Source organism: Cebus imitator, unplaced genomic scaffold (assembly GCF_001604975.1).
Source record: "Cebus imitator isolate Cc_AM_T3 unplaced genomic scaffold, Cebus_imitator-1.0 Scaffold391, whole genome shotgun sequence".
Lineage (NCBI taxonomy): Eukaryota > Metazoa > Chordata > Mammalia > Primates > Cebidae > Cebus > Cebus imitator.
Window position 1 is genome coordinate 1277248 of NW_016107706.1, and position 27971 is coordinate 1305218.

The 27971-nt window shown below is 40.3% G+C and overlaps 1 protein-coding gene across 1 annotated transcript in view; it reads left to right on the forward strand.

Moving 5' to 3' along the window:
* The window catches only part of SCN11A (sodium voltage-gated channel alpha subunit 11), an 88177-nt gene that overhangs the window by 21480 nt on the left and 38726 nt on the right, over nucleotides 1-27971 (forward strand). The window contains exons 7-15 of the mRNA XM_037731329.1: nucleotides 528-594; nucleotides 10609-10750; nucleotides 11660-11857; nucleotides 12737-12910; nucleotides 16785-16914; nucleotides 17981-18219; nucleotides 19912-20091; nucleotides 22446-22820; nucleotides 24993-25424. Of these exons, the coding sequence (XP_037587257.1) occupies nucleotides 528-594; nucleotides 10609-10750; nucleotides 11660-11857; nucleotides 12737-12910; nucleotides 16785-16914; nucleotides 17981-18219; nucleotides 19912-20091; nucleotides 22446-22820; nucleotides 24993-25424 (1937 nt within the window). The remainder of the gene's footprint in view (nucleotides 1-527; nucleotides 595-10608; nucleotides 10751-11659; nucleotides 11858-12736; nucleotides 12911-16784; nucleotides 16915-17980; nucleotides 18220-19911; nucleotides 20092-22445; nucleotides 22821-24992; nucleotides 25425-27971) is intronic.

The window sequence follows — 27971 nt, forward strand, 5'->3', positions numbered from 1 at the left end:
GAGTGCAGTGGCACAATCTCGTCTCACTTCAACTTCCACTTCCCGGGTTCAAGTGATTCTCCTGCCTCAGCCTCAAGAGTTGCTGGGATTACAGGCATGTGCTACCACACCCAGCTAATTTTTGTATTTTTAGTAGAGACAGAGTTTTACCATGTTGTCCAGGATGATCTCAATCTGCTGACGTTGTAATTCGCCCACCTCAGCCTCCCAAAGTGCTGGGATTACAGGCGTGAGCCACCGTGCCCGGCCAATAACATTTCTTTCTGTGCCCACCTTCTCCATGCAGAGGTTGACCCTACACCTACTCCATGTGTTCTGAATCTCGTGTGACTGCACTCTCTTGATGTCTGTCATGGGATGGGTCTGTGTCCAGCTACTCCCAGGGAGGATCTTCGGTTCAGTATTATTTACTGAGAGGCAAAGTGGTGGTGGTAATGTCACTGCTTCCTCCTCCAACTTCTCCTTCCTCCTTTTCCCTCCTTTTTTCTTGCCCCTTCCAGAGGTCTTGCACCCCCGTTTCCTTCCAGAATATTGCTTTGAAAAGAAAGAAAATTCAACTGAATTCAGAATGTGTGGCACTTGGATGGGTAACAGGTAAGATGTTTATGTTCTTCATTTTTCTCCCAAGAAGAGCACCTCTAGACTTTTTAACATGATGTGGCAGTCTTTAATGACTGGTGGACATGGTGATGATAGTGCTCACACAGTACTAACTATTTCATGTGTCTAAACTAGTTTAGACTTGTGTTATTAAATTAAAAAATCATTTCCGGTGTTTAAAGCAGCTTTCCTCCCTAGTTATGTTAAATCGGAAGTTTATAAGAAACCTACTGAGACAGTGATATTTCAGCTTTATGGAGTGGATATTCAAGGCTTCCAAAGCTGTGAAGGGATGTTTTGACTGAGAGCTCTGTGAGGCCCTTGCTTCCTGCTCAGCAGCATCGCCCTGCTGCAAGACTATCTGCGCAAGCTGCTCCTCTTTGTTGACCTGTTGATCACTATCGCCTCTAATCACAAGCACAGTTGAACACACATCTGTTCACACTTGCCCCAATAGCTGCTGGCCCTCTGGTCCTATGGGGAAACTTTTTTCTTTCAGGATATCAGTGCTTTCTGTGATGAAAGATTCAATTCAGTGAAGATTTACTGAGTACCTTTCAAATTAAGATAATATGCAAGGTACTCTGATGAAATAGATGACATCCATTCCTAAATTACGAATAGATAACAAGAATCTAGAGTGCCAAGCTCTGAGTTAGGCTCAAGGAATGTGATTAGGAACAAGGCAGCCCCACACTTTTGGAATTTCTCTCTTCTAGGGAAGACAGATGCACAGAAAATGCAGTTATGTGTTGCATAATGATGTTCAGGTTGATGATGAATGATGTAAAAGATACTGGCCCCATAAAAATATAATACTGTATTTTTCAGTACCTTTTCTATGTTTCAATACACAAATTCTTAATGTTGTGTTATAGTTGCCTACAGTATTCAGTACAATAACACACCATACAAGTTTGTAGCCTAGGAGCAATAGGCTATGCCATGTAGTCTAGGTGTGTAGTAGGCTATGCCATCTAGGTTTGTGTGTACACTCTATGATGTTCACATAACAGAATTGCCTAACTACACATTTCTCAGAATGTATTCCTGCAGTCCAGCAATGCATGACTACTAGAAAGTGTGGTGAGTGTTATAAGCGTGATAAGCAGGGACTGAGACGTGTGATGGGGATGTGACCTTGTCTGGTGAATTAGGGAAGGCTTCTCTCCATTTGCAAGACACAGTAGGATTTAATCTCATATGAGGCTTACTGAGCTTTCTAGAATGATTCTCAACAGAACGCACTGCACTGATCTTGTTGAGGATCATTCTAAGAAGAAAACTGTCTTCCATGAAACCCGTCCCTGCTGCCGGAAAGGTCCCCAACGTTTTGGCACCAGGGACCAGTTTCATGGAAGATAATTTTTTTATGAACAAGAAGTGGGGGTGGTTTGGGGATAAAACTGTTCCACCTCAGATCATCAGAATTAGATTTCATAAGGAGTGCGCAACCTAGATCCCTCACGTGCACATTTCACAATAGAGTTCATACTTCCATGAGAATCTCATGCTTGCCGCTGATCTGACAGAGGTGAAGCTCAGGCGGTAATGTTTACTCACCTGCTGCTCACTTGCTCTGTAGCCCGGTTCTTAACAGGCAATGAACCAGTCCTGGTCTGTGGCCTGGGTCTGGGGACCCCAGGAGGGAGCCCGACAGCTGCTGCATATAGCACTTCTTATACCCCTCACCCAGGCAGGCAGGTGTGGTTACTATAGGCAAAATCCAAGGTGGGGTGTGTCACCTAGACATAAAGAAGCAGCAACCTGTTTTCAACTAGTCTTACTTTTTTTTTTTTCAATTATTTTGCCTCCAAAGTCTCTTATTACAAAACCATGCTGCTATAAAAAATCCAAAAAGCTATTTTAGCTAATGAAAACTCAAATAACGTCAGGCACAAAATGAATCAAGTGTTATGCATATACAATAGAGAGTGATGGGGAAAGTGGAGAGGCAGAGGACGCATGTCATATTTAATGGCAGTCTAACTTGTGGGTTTTTAAAATTTCAATAGGCTTTGGGGAACAGGTGGTGTTTGGTTACATGAATAAGTTCTTTAGTGGTGACTTCTGAGATTTTGGGGCATGAACTGGTCTTTTTAGGTTTTATATTAAGTTCAGGGGTACATGTGGAGCTTTGTTATATAGGTAAATTTCTGTACAGATTGTTTTATCACCCAGGTATTAAGTCTAATTCCCATTAGTTATTTTTCCTTTCCTTCTCTCACCCTCCACCATTCAGTAGGTCCCAGTATCTGTTGTTCCCTACTGTGTATCCATGTGGTCTCATCATTTATCTCCCATTTACAAGTGAGAACATGTAGTATTTGGTTTTCCTGTTCTAGCATTAGTTTGTTGTGGTTAATGGCCTCCAGCTTCATCCATGTTCCCACAAAGGAATAGATCTCATTCTTGTTTATGGCTGCATAGTATTCCATGGTGTATATGTACCACATTTTCTCTATCCAGTCTGTCATTGATTGACATTCAGGTTGCCTCCATGTCTTTGCTATTGTGAATAGTGCTGCAATGAACATTCATGGGCATGTGTCTTTAAAATAGAATGATTTATATTCCTTTGGGTATATATCCAGTAATGGGCTTGCCGGGTCAAATGGTAGTTCTGTTTTTAGGTCTTTGAGGAATTGCCACACTGTTTTCCACAATGGTTGAACCAATTTACACTCCCACCAACAGTGGATAAATGTTCCTTTTCTCCACATCCATGCCAGCATCTGTTATTTTTTGACTTTTATTAATAGCCACTCTGACTGGTATAAGATGCTATCTCATTGTGGTTTTGATTTGTATTTATCTAGTGGTCAATGATGTCCAACTGGTCTCTATAGGGTTCTTACCTCTAAGTGTGTGAGCCAGGCACAGCTCTCTCAGTCTAGGTACAATATAAATGCTCCAGAGTTTTTTGGTAAACCAACTCCTGGTGCACAGCGTTCCACACTGATCACAACATGCTTGCTTCTGAGGAGATGGCACTCTGAGAAAGCAGGTCTGTGATCACCTTCCCAAGCAGGCTTTGGTCTATTCAGGGCCTGGGCTAGTCTTCGCCCTCTGGTCACTGCTTCCTTCTCTGCTGACTGACAGTGACTACAACTCAGATCTGAAGTCTAAGTAGGAGGTTCCAGTAGATAAAGAGAAAGAGTGAACAATTCTAGACAGTAGGCACAGCAAGTGTAAGCATGAGGCCTTGGAGCATAAGAACATGTAGGGAATGATAAGGAGCCCAGCAACTTTTTGGGAAGACAGGCAAGAGAGTGAGCAGGAAGTTCTAAGTTCTAAGATAAGCGCCAACTATGAAGGAGCTGATAGCTCATCAGTGCCAATGATTTTGGTCTTGATCACAAAGGAAGCAGGAGACATGGAAAGGTTTTAGGGCAGGTGAATGACCTGGGCAGGTTAGGTATATTTTAAAAGCCACAATGGCTGCCGTGTAGAGAATGGATGCATAGAATAGATGGAGAAGCCAATTACAAGACTGATAGAAAGAGTAAAGATCATGAAGATGTCCAGTGGTGATGAAGAGAAGTTAATGGATGCATTCCAGAGACATTTAGGAGATAGAAAGAACAGGACATATCAATATTGGCCTTGAATGTAAGTGGGCTAAATGCCCCCACTTAAAAGGCACACAGTGGCAAGCTGGATAAAAAAGCAAGACACAATGGTATGCTGTCTTCAAAAGACTCATCTCACATGTAATGACACCCGCAGGCTCCAATAAAAGAAATGAAGGAAAATACACCAAGCAAATGGAAATCAGAAAAAAGAAGGAGTTGCAATCTTAATTTCAGACAAAACAGACTAAATCAACAAAGACCAAAGAAGATAAAGAAGGGTATTACATAATGGTAAAGAGCTCAAGTCAACAAGAAGACCTAACTAATCTAAAGATATACGCACCCAACACAGGAACACTCAGATTCATAAAGCAAATTCTTAGAGACCTACAAAGAGACTTGGACTCCCACACAATAATAGTGGGAGACTTTAACACAGCACTGACAGTATTAAACAGATCATTGGGGCAGAAAGTTAACAAAGATATTCAGGACCTGAACTCAACATTGGACTAAATGGACCTGATAGACCTCCACAGAACTCTCCACCCCAAAACAAGAGAATATACATTCTTCTCATTACCACATGCCACATACTCTAAAATTGACCATATAATGGAATATAAAACAAGTCTCAGCAAATGCAAAAGAACCAAAATCATATCAAACACACTCTCAGACCACAGCACAATAAAAATAGAAGACAAGACTAAAAAATCACCAAAACCATGTAATTGCATGGAAATTAAACAACATGCTTCTGAATGGGTAAATAACAAAATTAAAGCAGAAATCAATAAGTTTTTTTGAAACCAATGAGAACAAAGGTACAACATACCAGAATCTCTGGATGCTAAAGCAGTGTTAAGAGAAAAATTCATAGCACTAAATGTTCCCAATCAAAAACTTAGAAATATCTCAACTTAACGATCTCACATCATAACTGAAAGAGCTAGAGAAGCAAGAGCAAAGCTAGCAGAAGGCAAAAAATAAGAAAATCCAAATAAACACAATTAGAAATGACAAAGGGGATGTTACTACTGACCACACAGAAGTAAAAATAACCATCCAAAACTACTACAGATGTCTCTAAGCACACAAACTAGAAAATCTAGAAGAGATGGATAAATACCTGGATACAAACACCATCCCAAGACTGAACCAGGAAGAAACTGAGTCCCTGAACATACCAATAACAAGCTCTGAAATTGAATCCATAATAAATAACTTACCAACCAAAAAAATCCCAAGACCAGACAGATCCACAGCCAAATTCTACTAGATGTACAAAGAAGGGCAAGTACCATTCCTATAGAAACTATTTCAAAAAATTGAGGAGCAGAGAGTCCTCCTCAAATCATTCAATGAGACCAGCATCATCCTGATACCAAAACCTGGCAGAGACACAACAACAAAAAAAAGAGAAAACTTTAGGTCAATATCCTTGATGAACATTGATGCAAAAATCCTCAACTAAATACTTACAAACTTAATCCAGCAGCACATCAAAAAGCGAATCCACAGCAATCAAGTAGGCTTCATCCTTGGGATTTATGATTCATTCAACACACACAAATCAATAAATGTGATTCATCAAAACTAAAGACAAAAAACACATGATTACTTCAATAGTTGCAGGGAAAGCTTTTGATAAATTTAACATCCTTTCATGTTTAAAACTCTCAATAAACTGGATACCGAAGGAACATACCTCAAAATAATAAGAGCCATCTATGTCAGTCCCACAGCGGACATCATACTGAATGGGGAAAAGCTGGAAGCATTCATTCCTCTTGAAAAACAGCACAAGACAAGGATACCCTCTCTCATCACTCCTATTCACCATAATATTGGGAGTCCTGGACAGAGGAATCAGGAAGAGAAAGAAATAAAGGGCATCCAAATAGGAAGAGAAGAAGTCAAATTATCCCTGTTTGCAGATGACATCCTCTGTATCTAGAAATATAGTCTAAGCCCAAAAGCTCCCTCAGCTGATAAACAACTTCAACAAAGTTCTAAGATTCAAAATCAATGTGCAAAAATCACTAGCATTCCTATATACCTACAGCCAAGCTGAGAGCCAAATTAGGAATGCAATCCTATTCACGATGTGACAAGAGAATAAAATACCTAGGAATACAGCTAATCAGGGAGGTGAAAGATCTCTACAATGAGAATTACAAAACGCTGCTAAAAGAAATGAAAGATGACACAAATGGAAAAACATCCTGTGCTCACGGATAGGAAGAATCAGTATCATTAAAGTGGACATACTGTCTAAAGCAATTTACAGATTCAGTGCAATTCGTATCAAATTACCAATGACATTCTTTACAGAACTAAAAAAATACTTTTAAAATTCATATAGAATGAAGAAAGAGGCCAAAAAAGCCAAGGTAATCCTAAGTAAAAAGTTCAAAACTGGAGTCATCATGTTACTCAACTTCGAAATATACAACAGGGCTACAGTAACCAAAACAACATGGTACTGGTACAACAACAGTCATATAGATCAATGTGGCAAATAGAGAACCCAGAAATAAGGCTGCACCCCTACAACCATCTGAACTTAAACAAAGCTGACAAAACAAGCAATGGGGAAAGGACTCCTTTCTATTCAATAAATGGTGCTGGATTAACTGGCTAGCTGTATGCAGAAGATTGAAACTGGACTCCTTCCTTACACCATATACAAAAATTAACTCAAGATGGATCACAGACTTAAATGTAAATCCCCAAACTATAAAAACTCTGGAAGACAGCCTAGGCAATACCATTCTAGACATAGAAATGAACAAAGATTTCATGATGAAGATGCCAAAAGCAATCAGAACAAAAGCAAAATTTGACAAATGGGATCTAATTAAGTGCTTCTGCACAGCAAAAAAAGAAAAACCAATCAGCGGAGTTAACAGACAACCTACAGAATGGGAGAAAATATTTGTAAACTATGCATCTGCTAAAGGTCTAATATTCAGCATCTATAAGGAACTTAAATTAACAAGAAGAAAACAACTCCATTAAAAAATAAGCAAAGAACATGAAAAGAATTTTTTTTAAAGATTTAGATGTAGCCAACTAGTATATGAAAAAAAGCTCAACACCACTGCCCGTTAGAGAAATGCAAATCAAAACCACAATAAGATACTGTCTAACACCAGTCAGAATGGCTATCATTAGAAGTAAAAAAAATAACAGATGTTGGCAATGTTGCAGAGAAAACAGAACACATACAATGTTAGTAGAAGTGTAAATTAGTTCAACCATTGTGCAAAGCAGTGTGGCAATTCCTCAAAGACCTAAAAACAGAAAGAACTACTGTTGCTGAATTCATCCCAGAAATCCCAAGAGGAATATAAATCATATTAATATGTACCGAGAAGAATATAAATCATTCTACTATAAAAATATATGCACATGAATTTACATTGCAGCACCATTTACAATAACAAAGACAAGGAATCAACCTGAATGCCCATCACTGACAGACTGGGATAAAGAAAATGTGGTACATATATATCATGGAATACTATGCAGCCATAAAAATGAGTGAGATTATGTCTTTTGCAGGAACATGGGTGGAGTTAGAGGCCATTAGCTTTAGCAAACTGAAGCAGGAAACAGAAAGCCAAATGCTGCATGTTCTCACTTGTAAGTGGGAGTTAAATGATGAGAACTCATGGACCTAGAGAAGAACAACAGCTAATGGGGCCTACTTGAGAACGAAGGGTGGGAGCAGCAAGAGGAGCAGAAAAAATAACTGTTGAGTACTAGGCTTAGTACCTGGGTGGTGAAATAATCTGTACAACAAACCCCTGTGATATGAGTTGACCTACATAACAAACCGGTACATGTACCCCAGAACCTAAAATCATAGGTACAAATAAAAATAAATAATAAATAAGTAGAAAGAACAAAATTTGGAGATTGAAGAGGGAGTGTTGGTGTGTATTTGCGGGTACGAAGCCATGTGTAAGGGAGTGGTGGGAAGTGCAAAGGGAAGAAAACTGTTAGAGATGTTTTCATATCAGTGTGAGTGACTGATAATGTCATTTGCTGAGATGGGGATGCTGGTGGAGGGGCTTAATCACCTGTATAAGTTGATGAGAAGGTGCACCTAGAGAAGAGGAGATTGAGCACGATAGGTTTATATTTTGAATGGTGACCGAGAAATGAAGGAGATTAAATATGGTAGGTCCATCCTCAACAGGCTTCTAAAAGTTAGAGGGCACTGGGACTTCACAGAATTTCCTCCAAGTCTGGTGAGAAAGAGGGTGCAGTGGGGGCCCTCCTCCTCAGTCACCCTAAAGCAAAACCTACCACTCACAAAGTCCCACTCTGCCCACCAGGCAAATCCCAATCAGCATGTCAAGGCCTCTGATTAAAGCACATGAACAGCTCAGGCTCACCAGGCATCTGAAGAAAGCCTTTTGTAAAAAGGAGGCCAAGATAAAGCCACAGAAAATGTGGACAAAATGAAAGAACCAGAAAGGGCTCTGAAAACTTTGATCAGTGTCCTTGGTGAAATTGAAAGATATACTGTATACATAAAACAAAAAGCAGCTTGTTGTGAAAAAACAACAGCAAAAACTATTAGAAATTCAACATTATTACCAAAAAATCAATTTTAAAACTAAAAGATAAATTTGACAAAATACCCCCAAAAGTAGCAAAAAGACAAGACAACAGAAAATCTGAGAATAAACGTCAATCCAGAAGTCCCAACTTTTGACGAAGTGGGAATTCTAGAAATAGAGCACAGATTAAACAAAAGGAAGGAAATTAGTGAAGAAATGATGCAGAGAATTTACATGGGACTAAGGATGTAAGTCCCTTCGTGCTCCAGAAAGTACCCACACAGTGAATGAGAAAGGACCACGCCAAGGACATTATCATGGCATTTCAGAACTTTTTGGAAAAAAAGATTTTAAAACTAAAGAGGAAAAGAATGTCACCCACAAAGAAACAAAAATCAAACAGGCATAAGAATTCCTAGCAACACAGGATAATAGGTGAGCAATGCATTCATATTGCTAAGGAAAAATTTTCAACCCAGAATTCTATTTCTGGCCAAATTACCAATTGATTGTGAAAATGGAATAAATATATATTCATATATGCAAAGATTACACAATCTTCTTAAGAAGCTAATTGAGAGGTGCTCCAGAAGAATGAGGGAGTAAAACTAAGAAAGGGCAACATGAAAACGCCAAGAGCCAGTGTCTACCATAGCAAGAAGTTAATCAACAAGACTACAATTGATAAACCAAATATCAGTGTAAGGACTATTTAGACATATAGAGGCAAAAGAGTTAACGGTTGTTGAATTTGGGGTGTATAAATCACAGTTAAAGAATTATACAATTGATTTCATTATAAGCTTTTGTGTGCATGTAGTTTTTAAACCATGTGCATGTATTACTTTGATTAAAATACTATTTACAAAAAACTAAAAATACATTAGTACATCTCATAGATAACACTCAATAATGTGTGTTTTGGTAATATGGGGAAAAGCCTATATTCAAAGATATTCATTGCCCAAATGTTTTTGTAAGACTGTAGGACTATCAATTACTGAAACCTAAATGTTCATAATTAACAGAGCAGTTAAATAAATCACAGAACCATAGACGTGAAAAGAAATGAGATATCTCCCTGTATGGTAATATAAAAAGAGCTCTAATCTGTATTGTTTCATTAAAAAAAGCAAGGTGCAGGAGAGTGTGCAAAGCATGTTCCCATTTGTGTATTATAAAAAGTTGTATATAGATATAGATATGCTGTATATTCATAGCAAACTTCTGGAAATTTACAAAAGTAACCGCTAACTAACTATTGCTTCTAGGAAGTGGGATCAGGAGACTGGGAAGAGAGGGAGACTTAATATTCATAGTATGTGCTTTTTTACTATTCATTGTTCACATGTCACTATACTCAATTTTTCAATGAAAAACTATCTTTTTTTTTTCCCATTTATTTATTTTATTGCATTTTAGGTTTTGGGGTACATGTGAAGAACATGCAAAATTGTTGCATAGGAACACACGTGGCAGTGTGATTTGCTGCCTTCCTCCCCATCACCTACATCTGGCATTTCTCCCCCTGCTATCCCTCCCCAGCTCCCCACCCCCCACCGTCCCTCCCCTATTTCCCCCCAACTGACCCCACTCATAGGCGGGTGTTGAACGATGAGAGCACATGGACACAGGGAGGGGAGTACTGAAAAACTATCTTATAGGAATTTATTAATCAGTTCATTAGCAAAAGGGTCTTGTCAGATGGGCAATGGCCACTTTACACATACTCCCTTCCTCTAGGGCTCCTGGTGTGAGCCCACAGCCCTCGGAGAAACCAGTGTCATTGGGGGTAAAGGGAAGCTTGGTTGTGGCATATATAATTCTTTCTCTGTTCCTTTGTTTCCAATATCTAGTTCCTGTTCCTCACAATATGAATGTATTCACACCAGAATTAATCCTGACTATAATTATACGAATTTTGACAACTTTGGCTGGTCTTTTCTTGCCATGTTCCGGCTTATGACCCAAGATTCCTGGGAGAAGCTCTATCAACAGGTTATCTGTTTATAGTCTCTCTTTTTCCTCTCTCCCTCCCTCCATCCTTTTCTTTCCCCTTCTGTCACTTACCTGTTTATCTACCATTTATTTATGACTATCATGCATCCCCAACTTTTGTCATTTGTCTCATCTTTAACAGTTGTACTGTTAAATTCTGCCTTACTAATTCTGTTAGAAACGTCAAGAAAATTGGCCCGGCATGGTGACTCACGCCTGTAATCCCAGCACTTTGGGAGGCCGAGGCAGGTGGTCACTTGAGGTCAGGAGATCAAGACCAGCCTAGCCAACATGGTAAAACTCTGTCTCTACTAAAAATACAAAAATTAGCCAGGTATGATGGCAGGCGCCTGTAATCCCAGCTACTCAGAAGGCTGAAGCAGGAGAATCACTTGAACCCAGGAGGCAGAGGTTGCAGTGAGCTGAGATCATGCCACTGCATTCCAGCCTGAGTAATAGAGTGAGACTCCATCTTAAAAACAAACAAACAAACAAAACGAAACTTCAAGAAAATTATAGATGTAATATTTGGAAGAAGACTGCCAAAAAACCCCTCATCTTCCTAGAAATATTAGCCCCCTCCAGATTCCCTACTGCCTGAAGTTTTACCACTAGCATTATCTTTCTGGCCATTTTTATTGTAAAAATGCAAATACTCTTGAGAAAGTTATAGATAGTAAAGTCCCTGAAACTTCCATGGGAAGGTATGGCTAGTATCTCCCCACTGCCAGATAGGGCATCAGGAATTCCTGGGGTTTTAAGGAGGCTGTAGATGATGCTATGGCCAACTGAGCCCACCAGTGCAGCATAAGACCAATTGTCTGCTACTGGGTACTCTTTGCTCGAGGTGATGGTCACCCTCCTGTGGAAGAAGGCTTGAGATGCAAGAACATGCTCTGTCCTTTGCAGACCCTGCGTACTACTGGGCCCTACTCAGTCTTCTTCTTCATTGTGGTCATCTTCCTGGGCTCCTTCTATCTGATTAACTTAACCCTGGCTGTTGTCACCATGGCGTATGAGGAGCAGAACAGGAATGTAGCTGCAGAGATAGAGGCCAAGGAAAAGATGTTTCAGGAAGCCCAGCAGCTGCTAAAGGAGGAAAAAGAGGTAGGTACCTGGGGTTAGACAGTGGAATCCGGTTTGGGGAGGGGAAGGGGCCCCCAGAGGCAATGTGGCCTGAGACTCAAGACTGCCACCCTTGGCCTTGTCTCAGCACTTTCTCTACTGGTGCTTTTCTGAGAATGCAGGCCCCTTGCAGAATGGCTGTGCTGCTATCTTGCACAAAGTTATCCAGGCACCAGGCCCTTGAGAACCTTGAGACACTTGGTCTTGATGCTTTTTGACCTTCTGAAGCCTAGCCTTTCTAAGTCATGCCCCTAATTACTGGCTAGATGATACACCCTAAGTATATGTAAATGCAGGCCGTGCTCCAGACGTTCTTGTGGAAATCTGGAGATGTTTGAGTTAGGGGCCTTTGCTTGAGGTGGGCTCTAGAACAACAGTGATCACTCCTCCCTGTCTGAAATTCTTGCCATATTTATAGGCCATTCTAATAGTTTTCCTGGAATCTTTATATTCTTCCAGCTCATGTCTAAGATTTTCAGGACAGGGACCACGTTTTATACTCCCCTCATCCTCTACAAGATTTGTCAGAAGGATGTCCCTTCTAAGTGCTTGACATCCACATTTTCCGGCGTAAGTATTTGTTGAGTGCCTAGCACATACTGGACACTGCTAAGGGGCAGCAACACAGAGATATGAAATAGTCAGTGCTGCTTTTGGTGGCTACAATCTCTATGCAAAAACAGGACATGCTTCCCCAGATAAATAATAACAGAGCTAGTACAGTCCAGGTAGATGATGAACAATTTAAATGCTACAGTGCTACCAGAAGAGAGATTTCTACCTCACTAAGGTCAGGGTCATTTGCAGTATTTCATGAGGAGGCGTAATCTGTTCATTAATTGCTTTTGTTCACTTTTGAAGGCTCTGGTTGCCATGGGAATTGACAGAAGTTCACTTACCTCCCTTGAAACATCACATTTTTCCCCCAAAAAGAGAAAGCTCTTTGGTAATAAGAAAAAGAAGTCCTTCTTTATGAGAGAGCCTGGGAAAGACCAGCCACCAGGGTCAGATTCTGATGAAGATTCCCAAAAAACGGTAAGTCTTGTCCAGGGAATTAATGACACCATAGTGCCGTTAGGGTCCCATTGCCAGTCGAATTGAAGCAATTTATTTACTCATTTACTCATTCATTCATCCATTTGCACATACTTGCATCCATCCATGTATCTTGTCAATCATCCATTTATTTGTAAACATTGATTTAGAGCGTACAGTATTTATTATCTACTGGGCACTGGGATGGGTACTGTAGATACACGATTTATACTCCACAGAGTATACAGCTAATGATGGAGACACACTGATAAGAAGGCAATTACAATTCAATGTGATGGCTGATGTTCTGATTGCTGTGGGGGGACAGAGGAGGAACGATGTGTCAGTGTGGGCTCCCTCTGAAGCAAACCAAAGACATTACAATGCAAATAGATTATTTGGGAAGTGATTCCAGGAAGCACTGGGAGAGGAGGGAAGAAGTGCTATATGGAATGGAAGGTAATCAATGAAGATGCATTATCAAGCCAGCTACCACTGAAGCCAGGTAGTTGGAATTTAATCATTCTGGAGTAAGGGCATCAGAGTGTATGTATCCTGGTATATATACCAACTTTGGTCCATCATAGGTTAAACATAGGTTAAAGACTGCTGAAGACTGAAGACAATAATTTCCCTCTAATTTCCTACTTGCTGTGTACTAGGGAAGAGGGGATTTCAGTCACCAGAGAAAGTCCTCAAGTAAGGACATACTGGTGGGAAAAACATCAGCATCCAGAATTTGTGGGGCCTGGGGGAAAAGCGGATTAGAAAAGGATTCCCAGACACTTTTCAAAAGTGGATTAGAAAAGGGTTCCCAGACCCCTTCCTTAACACCTTACACAAAAATTAACTCCGGATGGATTAAAGATTTAAACATAAGACCTAATGCCATAAAAACCCTAGAAGAAAACCTAGGCAATACCATTCAGGACATAGGCATAGGCAAGGACTTCATGACTAAAACACCAAAAGCAATGGCATCAAAAGTCAAAATAGACAAATCGGAGATAATCAAACTTAACAGCTTCTGCACAGCAAAAGAAACAGTCATTAGAGTGAATCGGCAAACAACAAAATGGGAAAAAATTTTTGCAAGCTACCCATCTGACAAAGGGCTAATATCCAGAATCTACAAAGAACTAAAGCAGATTTACAAGAAAAAAAAAAAAAAAACAAAAAAAAAAAAAAAAAAAAGAAAATTTAAAAAAAAAAAAAAAAAAAACCCAAGCAAAAAGTGGGCCAAGGATATGAAGAGACACTTTTCAAAAGAAGACATTTATGCAGCCAACAAACATACAAAAAATGCTTATCAACGCTGGTCATTAGAGAAATGCAAATCAAAACCACATTGAGATACCATCTCACTCCAGTTAGAATGGTGATCATTAAACAATCTGGAGACAACAGATGCTGGAGAGGATGTGGAGAAATAGGAACGCTTTTACACTGTTGGTGGGAGTGTAAATTAGTTCAACCATTGTGGAAGACAGTGTGGCGATTCCTCAAGGATCTAGAAATAGAAATACCATTTGACCCAGCAATCCCATTACTGGGTATATACCCAAAGGATTATAAATCGTTCTACTATAAAGACACATGCACATATATGTTCATTGAAGCACTATTTACAATAGCAAAGACTTAGAACCAACCCAAATGCCCATAAAAGATAGACTGGATAAAGAAAATGTGGCACATATACACCATGGAATACTATGCAGCCATAAAAAAGGATGCGTTCATGTCCTTGCAGGGCCACGGATGAATCTAGAAACTATCATTCTCAGCAAACTGACACAAGAACAAAAAACCAAACACCACATGTTCTCACTCATAAGTGGATGTTGAACAATGAGAACACATGGACACAGGGAGGGGAACATCACACACTGGGGTCTGTTGAGGGGTGGGGTGCTAGGGGAGGGATAGCAGGAGGTGGGGAGGTTGGGGAGAGATAACATTAAGAGAAATAACCTAATGTAGGTGATGAGGGGATGGAGCAGCAAATCACCATGGCACGTGTATACCTATGTAACAATCCTGCAAGATCTGCACATGTACCCCAGAACTTAAAGTAAAATTTAAAAATAATAAAAATAAAAATAAATAATAAAAAGAAAGAAAAGTGTTCCCGGAAGAACCATTGTGTCAGCTGAAAGGATGAATTCATCAGCAAAAGGAATAAGAGAGCATTACCTGCAGAGAGAACAGCATGTGCAGAAGCCTAGAAGCAAAGGCAAACAGGTGAACATGACCCACTAGAAAACTTGCCAGCGTGTGTGTGTGTGTGTGAGTGTGTGTGCACATGTGCGCACCCTCACATATGCATATGTGTGATGAGGCTGGGGGAGGACGGGTGGCAAGAGTCTATAGCAGCCAGATAGCGGGATCACAAAGGACCTGGAAAACAAAGCTAAAGAGTTTACTCTTTGCACTGAGGGCAAGGGGTAAGCAGCATTGAAAGGTTTATACAAGAAAGGAATATGACTGGATTTATGAAATCCTGGATGTGTTGAAGACAGGGGATTGGAGGAGGGCAAGACTGGAGGCAGCTAGTTAAGAGGTTGTTGCAGTAACCAAGTAAGAGGTGGCTGTGGCTTAAACCAGGGTTAGGGCAATGAGGATGAAGACGGATTAACAGACAACAATGATCTGAAGATAAAGTTTAGGAATTGAGTTGATAGACAGTGTAGGGATGAGGTCTTGTTTCTGACATGATTAGCTAACTTGATGGAGGGTAATTTATGGAGACAGGGAAGGCACACATTTGGGAGTGGAAAGATGGCATGTTCAGTTTCAAATGTGCCAATTTTGAGGTGCTTTTGACCTCCAAGCAGGAATGTTGATTAGGCAGAGTGATGTGCAGAAATGAAGCTGGGGGATGGGCAGCAGAAAAAGTTATTCTTATAAAGATGGGGGATGTTCACACATAATTTAATTGTCTGGAGAAAAGTCAGAAGAGAGGAAGATGCTGAAGATACAGATAAGAATGGCAAGAGCCACTTTCCTGAGATAGAGATGCAGAAGGTAGAAAGTAGATATGTCTGCCTGATAATGGGGCAGGGAAAGGGAATCGAGGGGCCTTTGCAGAATCAGGTAGAAGGATCCCATCCACTGCTCTGATCAGTTCTCTGCTATAGGAATAGGGAGACATCTCATAGAAAGACTATCTAGATTGGCTTATCACATAAGGATAGTTCCCTCTGGGGCCCTCGTCAGTCAGAACCGTTGGAAAAGGAGTCATTGTGAAAAACCTAAGTTTTCTGGATAGCGGGAGGCTTGCACTCTTTAATTCCAGTGGCTTTAGAATTGTAGGTAGATGTGAGAGAGTCAGCTCGCCCTTGGGCACGGCCAGAGAGTGCTTGAGGTTTGTCATATACACTTTGTGATATTTATTGTGACTGTTCTTTCTCATTACCGCCAGTTTTAAAAATCAGTTTAGGCAGTTGTTCAAAAAACTTCACAATCTGGCCCCATCCACTTTTTTAAATTTACACTCCACTTCTGCCCCTTGCAAACATTGTTTTCAAATTGGATTTTATATTGCTTTCATACCTTGAACCATTGCTCACTAATTTTTTGTAAAATTTTGTTTGCTCTGTTGGCAGTGAATAAAACACAGAGAAAGTAAAATCTCTATAGGTAAGACTCTAGAAATGTGCATGCATAAGAAATATGAATGACAAAACAGATGTATCTGTTAAATATGAAATAAGAAAACTGAATATTTGGCATGCTGTGAAGACGAGGTAAGTCGACCTATAGAAAATATTGAGCACTTTGGTTACTTGTAGCATTGGAACAAAGTAGTTTGTTAAGCTTTGAGGAGAGGCAGCCCCTGTCTTTAGAAGGTGTGCCATGTCTTCTCTTACAGCCACAGCTCCTGGAGCAAACCAAACGACTGTCTCATAATCTGTCACTGGACCACTTTGATGAGCACGGAGATCCTCTCCAAAGGCAGCGAGCGCTGAGTGCCGTGAGCATCCTCACCATCACCATGAAGGGTAAGTTCCATCCCAATCCAAGGGAAAGTGCACTGCAGTGATTCCTTTTATTCTTCTAGAAGTCCTCTGCAAAGGAGGCTGTTTTGGAACCAACCTACTGTACCATCCTGCAAAGAGTGACTTCCTATGCCTCTTTGGAGCATGTAAACGAAGTGGCTCACGAGAAGCAGACCTTCCCTGTGGGCCCACCCTAAACTAGCACTTGGGTAGTGGTGGAAGCTGGCTAGACTTGGGATGGGACTTCAGACCAAATGCATAGACAGGGCCTCACAACCAGGCCAGGCAGTCACAGAAGATTTGAGTGACAACAATAGTTAGTTAAAGAACAGAAGACTGACATCTCCAGGAGGTGGCAGTTATTGAAGTTAGAGTCAGGAATCCCACATGGGCAATAGAAGACCTGTGTAGGCAGGCTGAAACCATCTGATGGAGCAGATTAACAGCAGGTAACAGGACCCCGCGCCACGCATTGATGTTCAGGAGCAGGATCAAGTCCCAGCAAGGGGCAGGGGTCAAATAGTCCTCTAGCACTTTTGAGCCTATTGCATCATGTCCTTTGCTCTGCATGTGTCCCTGAAGTGGTGCCACAGAAATCAGGGGTGGCCTGAACTCAACTAGTGGATAGAGTGCCTTTTACTGTTTCAGTGCTTACAGATGCCCTTCCTTTGAGGCCTAGTTGCCCCTTTTGCCCTGTTAAGCTGACCCTATGGTCTGTCTTGAGTGGACATAGCTTGGGCCTGTATCTGTCTCTCTCTTGGATCCACAGCCAGCCAATGTTGACTTCCACGTCTGTATCTCTAACAGCAAAGCCCAGCTCCTGGATGCTCAGTAAGAGTGTAAAGATTTGATGGGCTTGACTATGCCACATGCGAGTTATATGTGGAACATTGTCTCTTCTGCACTGTGACTGGTGGAAAAATCTTTCTGGCTACACAAATCAAAGCCTTTCACAACTGATCATGTTACAAGAGGCCCTGGGGAAGAGGGATGAAGGAATGCACTCAGGCAAAGGGCATCTGGGTTGCTTCAGAGCTAACTCCTCAACCTCTCGCCCATTCTCCTCTAGAACAAGAAAAGTCACAAGAGCCTTGTTTCCCATGCGGGGAAAACCAGGCATCCAAATACCTCATGTGGAATTGTTGCCCCCAGTGGGTTGCCATTAAGAAGGTCTTGAGAATCGTGATGACCGACCCCTTTACTGAGCTGGCCATCACCATCTGCATCATCATCAATACTGTCTTCTTGGCCATGGAGCATCACAAGATGGAGCCCAGCTTTGAGAAGATGTTGAATACAGGGAATTTGGTAACTTTACTCTTTTTAAAAATACAAAACATATTTCGAACTTTAAAGTATAACTCTTTCAAAGTTTAAACATTTTGTGAATGGCCTAACCTAACCTAGGCTTTCGATCCCCTTAAGAGGAGCAGCAGGAAAAGATGTCCATTATGGTTTTACTTTTACCTGGTTCATTTCAGAAATTGCCCACGGACCCTGAGTTGGCTCTCTGGTATGTTCAGGCATCTGTTTGGTCATTCAGTGGTCAGCTGGATGCAAGCAGACATCCTAAAAGCTTAGCTCTCTGGGATAATCAAGAACATGTGAATAATACCTAGAGAACCATGGCAATCACTACTGTGGCCCCAGTGATATTCATGACATCATTTGTCACAAAATAATGTGACTACTATTACTAGGTGTTATTCTCCCTGGAAAGATGAGTTAGGGCCTGTCAGCCTTGGGAGGTTCACGTTTCTGGGAGGGGTTGTTGGAGGGGTGATCACCGTGGGGTGGGGTGAATTTCCAGACTTGAGCCTGCTTCCATATGTTTCTCATTGGATACATCTAGTCTCAGTTAAATTGGGAAAACCAAGGGGAGCAGACTTTTCAAGGACCCTTCACTTCAGTTTATGGTTCTTGTGGAAGTCGTTTTCCGCAAGGAAAAATTAGCTCCTCAAATATCAGAAACAATAAATAATTACCCACCAAATGATCCACACCAAATAGCTGATGAGTTAATGAGCTGAAAACCTTACCAAATACAAATAAATACAAATGAAATAGAGCAAATCCTTTCTTCACAGCAAATAGCACAGTCTTATTTGTGATTTGCTTTATTTTCTGCAAAGATATGGAAGACAGATTTAGTTTTTAATTGGCTACTACATTCAACATTTTCACATATTTCTTAGGCCTGTATTTATCTGATTATTTAAGACAAAGACAAAACTATCTTCTCAGGGAAAATGCAAAATTTAGCACTTTTTGTAATTCCTGCCTCTCCTTTTTGTTCTGTGATACTTTGTTCTGGAAGTGTGAGCTTTGCATCCTGAAAGTTTTTAGGATTATATTCTGATTCACTAATTCTCCTTTCAACCACAACCAATCTAGGGCTTATCCTGTATATCTAGTTGTTCAAAGACATTTTTTTTTTTTTTTTGATCCCTGGAAGTGTTTTCTAATTCTACGATCTGTGCCCCTTTTTTTGTTTTTATTTTTAATTATTCTGATGAAGGTGTTGAAATTAGGTGGTCAGATGAACGCCTCCTCGATTCTAGTTTGTGGGGGATATTTATCATTAGTTTTCAGGGCAATCGTAGGCATTCCTTCTCTCCCCATTTTAATTGCTTTAATTGGTATTCTAAAGAGAATTCAGAGGACAAATTGCCTGACACTTTCTATCATCCTGCCATCTACTGGTAATGCCATTTTGTTTTATCTTCAGCAGAATGAGAACTAATGTTCATTTTCCATTCTGGTGCCTGGGAGCTTGGTTACATTGCTCTGGGCACCATAGAGAGGGATGGAGAGAGCAGTAAAGACATGGCGAGGTTCATGCTACAACAGTAAATGTTTCTATTGCATGGACTTCAGGGAATAATGAATCAATCATGAGAATACTTTTCATTTCTTTGTAATCTCTGTACCTCCCTTGGGTCATTCTTAAAAGTGTGTCTCCACAGCTTCCTTCTCTCATTCTTCTTTGTCCCACTGTAGGTTTTCACTAGCATTTTTTTAGCAGAAATGTGCCTAAAAATCATTGCCCTCGATCCCTACCACTACTTTCGCCGAGGCTGGAACATCTTTGACAGCATTGTTGCTCTTCTGAGTTTTGCAGACGTACTGAACGGTATATTTCAAAATAAAAGGTGGCCATTCTTGCGCTCCTTCAGAGTGGTAAGGCACTTTCTTATTTTACTGCATGAACATAGCTGCCTGAGTGAAAAAAGTCTTGAGTGAGTTCAATAGCTATCTTCGACTAAACTTTATCTCACCTTAAACCAAGAACCAAAACTGCTCTCCTCATCCTGCACAGGTCTCTACTAGCCTTGCAAGTCCCTGGGGGTCTTCACTTAGCTGAAACCTTATACTCCCAGCCCCTTCCTGCCAGGGATGACCCTTTAGGCAACTGGGTACAAAATTGTGTCTCCCCGTGTGAGGATTCTGCTCCTTGCTCTGTGCATGACCCCTCCAATACTCTTTTATCCCACAGAGCTCTGAGACAATAAATAATAAATAAGGAAAAATATTCATATCTCTCAGGTCATATTGGGCTCACCAAGCGGGGGTGAAGACTGTGGAACACAGGGGAAGGATGGGTGCTGCTGGCAGGTGGTACCTCACAAGTTTCCTTCTTACTGCTGCCAGTGCTACATTCCTGCTCTGTCGTCTTTGCCCTCTATCCACTTTGGAAGCATTCTGACAACCTTTACAGAGTGCCTAATAAAAACCGACATGAGGGAAGGCGCAAAGATAAGGAAATCACTGTCTTTGAGAAATTTCCAGCACAGGAGTGGTACAGGACAGGGCTACATGCACAATGCATTGTGACAGGGCCCAGGAGAGGTATAGACAGAGGACTACAGGTAAATCAGATCCAAGAGGGAACTAGAAAACCTCCAAGGTGGGATTTTGTCCTCTTTCAAAGATATTTACCTTTTTTTTTCAGATAGGATTTCTAAGCCTATAAAGTAAGACACTTTATTCAGTTACCTAAGTGTACATTTTATACTTTTTATACTTGGGATATAGAAAGAGGTTACACTGCCCAAAGCAAGTTGTTATTAAGCTCCTCTACTAATGTTTTATTGACATTCTGGTGAGCAAAATTGCATTTGCTTTATTATTGTTTAGGCTTATTACAGCCATGCTCTAATACATGGAAATCTGTGGCATTGTCTGTATATGAGAATGGACACAGTTTTTTCATGGGATGCTCCTAGCTCCCCTTTGAGTAGAAAATGACAGTCCTCTTCAAGCAGAAGTCTTACTGACCTGCAATATTTCCATCCCCAAATAGGGGATGTGCTTAGCAAAATTGTACTTTGGAGTAAAACCATCAGTTTACATCAAAAGTTAATATAAGAAACAATCTGTAAAAAAGTTTCTGTGTTTTCTCTAAGGTTGTTTGCTATAAAGTCTGTGAAGATCTGGGATAAAATTTCTCTTGGGAAACTGTATGCAAGTCTTGAAAAGCTGGTTGCCTTTTCTCTCCTGACTACAACTGCCATACTACTCTCATCATTCCTATTAGGCTTAGATTCAAACTTGTGGTCTGAATTAGATAATAGAGAAGTTAGCAAACTTTCTGTTAAGGGCCAGATAGTAAACATTTTCAGCCTTACAGGCCATGTGGTCTCTGTCACAACCATTAAACTTTGCCATTGAGGCACAAAAAAAGCCATAGACTTTCAAAAACCAATCAGTATGGCTGTGTTCCAATAAACTTTATTTGTTGATGCTGAAACTTGAACTTCATATAATTTTAATGCATCATGAAATATCCTTTTGATTATTGTTATTTTCTTTTTTCGAGACAGAGTCTGGCTCTGTCGCCCAGGTGCAGTGGCATGATCTTAGCTCACTGCAACCTCCACCTCCCAGGCTCAAGCCATCCTCCCTCCTCAGCCTCCCAAGTAGCTGGTGGCACATGCCACCACAGCTGGCTAATTTTGTATTTTTTGTAGAGATGAGGTTTCACCGTGTTACCCGGGCTGGTCTTGAACTCCTGAGCTCAAATGATCACCTACCATGGCCTCCCAAAGTGTTTGGATTACAAGTGTGAGCCGTTATGTCTGGTGTGATTGATTATTTTTCAATCACTTTAATGTGGAAAAATATTCCTGTCTCTGAGATCATACCAAAAAAAAAAAAAAAAAGGCAAAAAGGCATTGGGCTGGATCTGGCTCTCAGTCAGAGTTTTCTGACCCTTGGTATATTACATAGAATCCCAAAACATTCATTTTATATAATAATTATGTAGCTCAGTCACCATGCTGATCCCAAAGTCTTTATCATTAAAAAACTAAAACAAAATATTCCCATTTTCAAATAAAAAAGTAGATACAGGTGAGTTTCAGATTATGACAGAGAGTTGGTGACTATGTTGAGGATGGATTTAGCTTTGAAAAGAGTTTTGGATGTCATAAGTGCTATAGTTTGGATATATGTCATTTGCTGTATAGATGAGCGGATGGAGTTTGTCCTTAACTGGCTTTTCTTCCGCTTTTGTTTGTTGTCTGTTTTTACAGCTCAGGGTCTTCAAGTTAGCCAAATCCTGGCCAACTTTGAACACACTAATTAAGATAATCGGCAACTCTGTTGGAGCCCTTGGAAGCCTGACTGTGGTCCTGGCCATTGTGATCTTTATTTTCTCAGTAGCTGGCATGCAGCTTTTTGGTTCTAGCTTCAACTCCCAAAAGAGTGCAAAATTATGTGACCCGACAGACCCGACAGTCTCATGTTTACGGCACTGGCACATGGGGGATTTCTGGCACTCCTTCCTAGTGGTATTCCGCATCCTCTGTGGGGAATGGATCGAAAACATGTGGGAATGTATGCAAGAAGCGAACACATCATTGTGTGTTATTGTCTTCATATTGATCACGGTGATAGGAAAACTTGTGGTATGTTTCTTAGATTTTTTTCAAAGAAGAAAAATCCCTACATGCCTGCCAAATGCATTACTTCTTTTGCAAAACTTTACTAGTAAAAATTATTATTCTAAATATAATGCTAAATAAATATTTGAAATATTCATTCAAATCTTGTTTGAAAAAAGTATGATAAGCTTGACAAAAACCTCTTTGACACATATTACTCATTTGACTGATGCCCCAACAGTTATTTCATTCCAGAAGATTATTCTAAGACAATAGTATTCTCTTCCCCAGTGATTGGCTGAAATAGGAGTTTGGGGCTTAAATTGGTCAATAAGATGTAAAGAGATGTCCATTGGAGAAACTTGAGCTTTTGTCCTTTTTTTTTTTTTGAGACAAAGTCTTGCTCTGTCGCCAGGCACCAGGCTGGAGTACAGTGGCACAATCTCAACTCACTGCAATCTCCGCCTCCTGGGTTCAAGCAATTCTCCTGCCTCAGCCTCCCGCGTAGCTGGGATTACAGGTGCACGCCATCACGCCCAGTTAATTTTTGTATTTTTTAGTAGAGATGGGGTTTCACCATGTTGGGCAGGATGGTCTTGATCTCTTGACCTTGTGATCCACCCACCTTGGCCTCCTGAAGTGTAGGGATTACAGGTGTGAGCCACTGCGCCCAGCCAAATCTTTTGTTCTTAAAAAATATGTGTTAAAAAAAAAGATCCTTTTGCTTCCCCTGGGCTTTTTTATGACTATTACCCCTGGAAAAGCCAGATCATGAGGTTGGAACTTTGGTGGAATTGCCCACAAAAATATGGATCTGACACCTAGGACTGCTATGCAACCCTCTCCTGTTTGCACAGATTGAGAGATGGTGTACTTTGTGCAGTTTCTTTAGGTCCTGTTGCCTTAACTTCTATGAGGTGTTAGTGCCTAGCCAGACCAAACATTACGCAACCATGAGAAGAACCAGGCTAAAACAAAGCCAACACTGAGGCAGGTAGAGTGAAAAGAGAGAAGAAACCTGTATTTGTGTTATAAATGGTCCCCTGTTCTATTTTCAAACTTCTTGTTATGCTATAGATTTTTGTTGTATAAGCTGGCTTAAGTCTGTTACTTGTAGCTGGAAGCATAGATATTTATGGGGTGGCTAATTAAGTGCACTTCATACCCTTACTACGCAAGATCTACAGGATCAAGTTGGTGCTATGGTGCAATATAATTAACTCTCTACACTTGATAGCTTTATCCTAAGTACCTAATAAATGGTGTACATAGATAGTAAGTGATACATGCAAAAGCTCAGAAGAACAAAGCCTCACCAATGGGAGTGGGAGGAGAGCACTGAGAAAGGAGTTGTGGAAGATTACAGAACTTGAGAAGACCACTTACAAGGTAAGGAGAACTGAGACAAATAGAGGAGAGCTTAAGCAAAGATCCAGAGATGGGAACTCTCACAGTGAAACTGAGGAACTGTGACTAGACCCATTCACATCCACCAGGCACTTCTCCCCAAAGGCTGTCTGTTGTTGAGCTAAAGAGAGCCACAAACATAGGAATTTGAGGAGGCGAAGAGGATGAATAAGAGGGTGTGTAATTATCAGCAAGGAACCCAGGTAGGAAACTATTGGGATTACCTGATTTTGAAGTGGCATGTGTTTCAACAGAAGAGTTGCAGATTTGGTCCAACCGCCTTGGCTTGGCCCCAGCACGTTACTGAGGTTAGGGCAGCAGGACCTGAAGAGACTGCAATGTACATCATCTCACAAACATGCAAACAAGGAAGGACTGCACATTGGTCTTGAATATCAGATTAATATCCTTGTGGGAAATTCCAGCAAAAATCAAAGCTCACTATCCAGCTGTTCCCCAAGAAATGTACATTCTTAATTTTGCCACATGGTTATCCCCTTCTGCTTTTCCCTGGCCAGGGTCCACTCATCCATGTTGTCTGTATGCAGGGAAACTGGACTTGGCTATTGCACCCTTTAATTTCATTTTTTATTCTGTCTTCCTGCTTCTATTTGTTTCTCAATCTTCTGTTCTTTTATTTATTGTATATTTGAACTTTCTTAGGAGACAGCGGGACATAAAACTCACTTGATTCTGTTTTTAGTCTTGGGGAAAAGTTGTTCTGGAAACTCACTGTATCCTTTCCTTTGCTAAACTTTCCATTCTTCTTGTTACCCACCCCATTCTCAGGTGCTCAACCTCTTCATTGCTTTACTGCTTAATTCCTTTAGCAATGAGGAAAGAAACGGAAATTTAGAAGGAGAGGCCAGGAAAACTAAAGTCCAGTTAGCACTGGATCGATTCCACTGGGCTTTTTGTTTTGTGATACACACTCTTGAGCATTTCTTCCAAAAGTGGTGCCAGAGGAAAAAGTCACCAAAGCAAAAAGAGGTGACAGGAGGCTGTGCTGCACAAAGCAAAGATGTCATCCCCCTGGTCACAGAGACGAAAAGGGGCTCAGAGACACAGGAGGAGCTTGGTATTCTAGCCTCTGTACCAAAGACCTTGGGCGTCGGGCATGATCGGACTTGGTTGGCTCCACTTGCAGAGGAGGAAGATGATGTTGAGTTTTCTGGTGGAGATAATGCACGGCCCATCACACAACCTGAGGCTGAACAACAGGTATGAAGGTTCACACATAGGCTTAGAGGTCATACAAAGCTGGAGCTGCCACAGGGCACTGCTTGCCTGCCCTGTTCTGGGCACTATGCAAGGATAATAAGGGTGTAAAATGTGGCTGCCCTTTCATACCCACATGCACATCTTGGGACAGGTTCTTACTGTGGTTCTATAGGTGTGGCACAGATAGGAGGTGTCACAGGAGTGCAGAAGGGAGTATCAAATACACTTTGTTTTTATTTTCTATATATTGAATTATATTTTTATTTTAGCTTATTTTCTAATTCTTCTTATGATTTCTCTTTGACCCACTGCTTATTTAAAATTGTTTAATACTGATAAATTTCTATTTGTTATTAATTTCTAATTTCACTCCATTGTGATCAGAGAGCATACTTTGTATAATTTCAGCCCGTTTTAAATTTTTGAGGCTTGTTTTGTAGACTAGTGTATTGTCTATCCTGGAGATGTTTCATGTATACCTGAGAAGAATGTGTATTCTGCCATTTGGAATCAAGTGTTCTATAGATGTCTGCTAGGTTTAACTGGTTTATAGTTTTGTTCAAATCTTCCATTTCCCTGTTGATCTTCCATCCAGCTGTTATTCATTCATTTCTGAAGATGGGGTATTGAAGTCTCCAATGTTTATTGTTGAATTGTCTATTTCTCCCAACAATTATGTCACTTTTTGCTTCCTGTATTTTGAGGCTTCTCTGTTAATTGTATACATGTTTATAAATGCTACATCTTCCCAATATTTTGACTCTTTTATTATTATAAAATGTCCCTCTTTATCTCTAGCAAGTTTTTTGTTTTGGAAAAGTCTAGCTTGTCTGATGTTAAAAGAGTCATCCCAGCTTTTTAAATGGTTATTGTTTGTGTAACATGTCTTTTTCCATCCTTTTACTTTCGATCTATTTATATCTTTGAATCTAAAATTCAAACTGCTCTCCTCAGTGTATAATTGACTCTTGCTTTCTTTTCTATTCTGGGAATCTCTGCCTTCTGATTGGGTTGTTTAACCCATTCATATTTAATGCTATTATTAATAGAGTTGATGTACTTCTCATATTTTTCTCTTTGTCTTCTATTTGTCTTCTATTTTTTCTTTATTATTTCTATATTGCTTCATTTATATTAAGTGAATATTTTCTAGTATAACATTTTAATATCTTTAGTACTTTTTTACCATCTTTTTGAATTATTTCTTTATTTGGGTGCTCTAAAGTTTGACATTTACATCTAATTCATCAGAATCTATCTCATATTTATATTAATTCCAGTAAGCTATAGAAATATTACTCATATATAGCTCTATTTCCTCTCTTCTTTTTGTACTGTTTTAAATTATACACATCATATCCATTTATATTAAAATTCAAACAATATATTTTTATTATTACTTAGTATAGTTAGAGGTCTACTAAAGAAGCTCAGAAAAGAGTGTATATTTATAAGATTTATTTTAATAATCTTTTTAGCTACTGTTAAGTGTGCTCTGAATGAGAAGACCACCTAAACAGGCTTTGTGTGAGCAACAAGGCTGTTTATTCACCTGGGTGTGAGTGGGCTGAGTCTGAAAACAGAGTCAGCAGCGGGTGTGGATAGGAGCTGGTTTTATAGGTTGAGGGTAAGTAAGAGAAAGTTACAGTTAAGGGTGGTTAAAAAAATTTTTTTTATTATACTTTCAGTTTGGGGGTACATGTGTAGAACATGCAGGTTTGTTGCACAGGTATACATGTGCCTTGGTGGTTTATAGGGTGGTTTTTGACAAGCTGGGGGTGGGGGGTGTCACAGGGTCCACTGTCATAAGGTTAACTTACCAGTTGAGGCAGGAACAATGGTAGAATGTTGCAAGGTCAGTTAATCAGGCCACAGGGTCCAGTGTCACAAGGTCGACTTATCAGTTGAGGCAGAACAATCATGGACTGTCATAAGGTCAGTTAATCAGGCACTGCAGGACCTAGCTACTCTTCTCCTTTTTCTGTTTTCTTGTTGTCTCAGACTTTCTGGCTCCGGGAGGCTATCTGGATGTGTACGTGAGGGTCACAGGTCTCTTCTTTTTCGGTTTTCTTGTTATCTCAGATTTTCTGGCTCCGGGAGGCTTTCTGGAGGTGTACGTGAGGGTCACGGATCTCACCATGGCTTAACTATGGTGTAGTCCATGGTGCAGTCAGTTCAAAGAACTTTGCAGTTACTTTTGGCTCTCTTCATTTGTTCCTGTGAACGTGAGTTACCTGCAGGTGTGATTTCCTTACTCCAATGCAACTTTGCTCCCACCCATATCCTTTGTGCTCATATTAGCAAATATATTTTATTTCTATATTGTACATACCCAGCAACACAATTTTAAACATATTGTTTTACACAATTGCTTTTGAAATCAGCTAAAAAAAGAAAGGAAAAGAAATATATATCTTTTTACCATACATTGGTGTGTGTGTGTGTGTGTGTGTGTGTGTTGTGTTGAGGGGTGTTGTATAACCACTTAGGGTCACTTTTTTTCAGTCTGGAGGATCTCTTTTAGTATTCCTTATAAGGTAGGCCAAC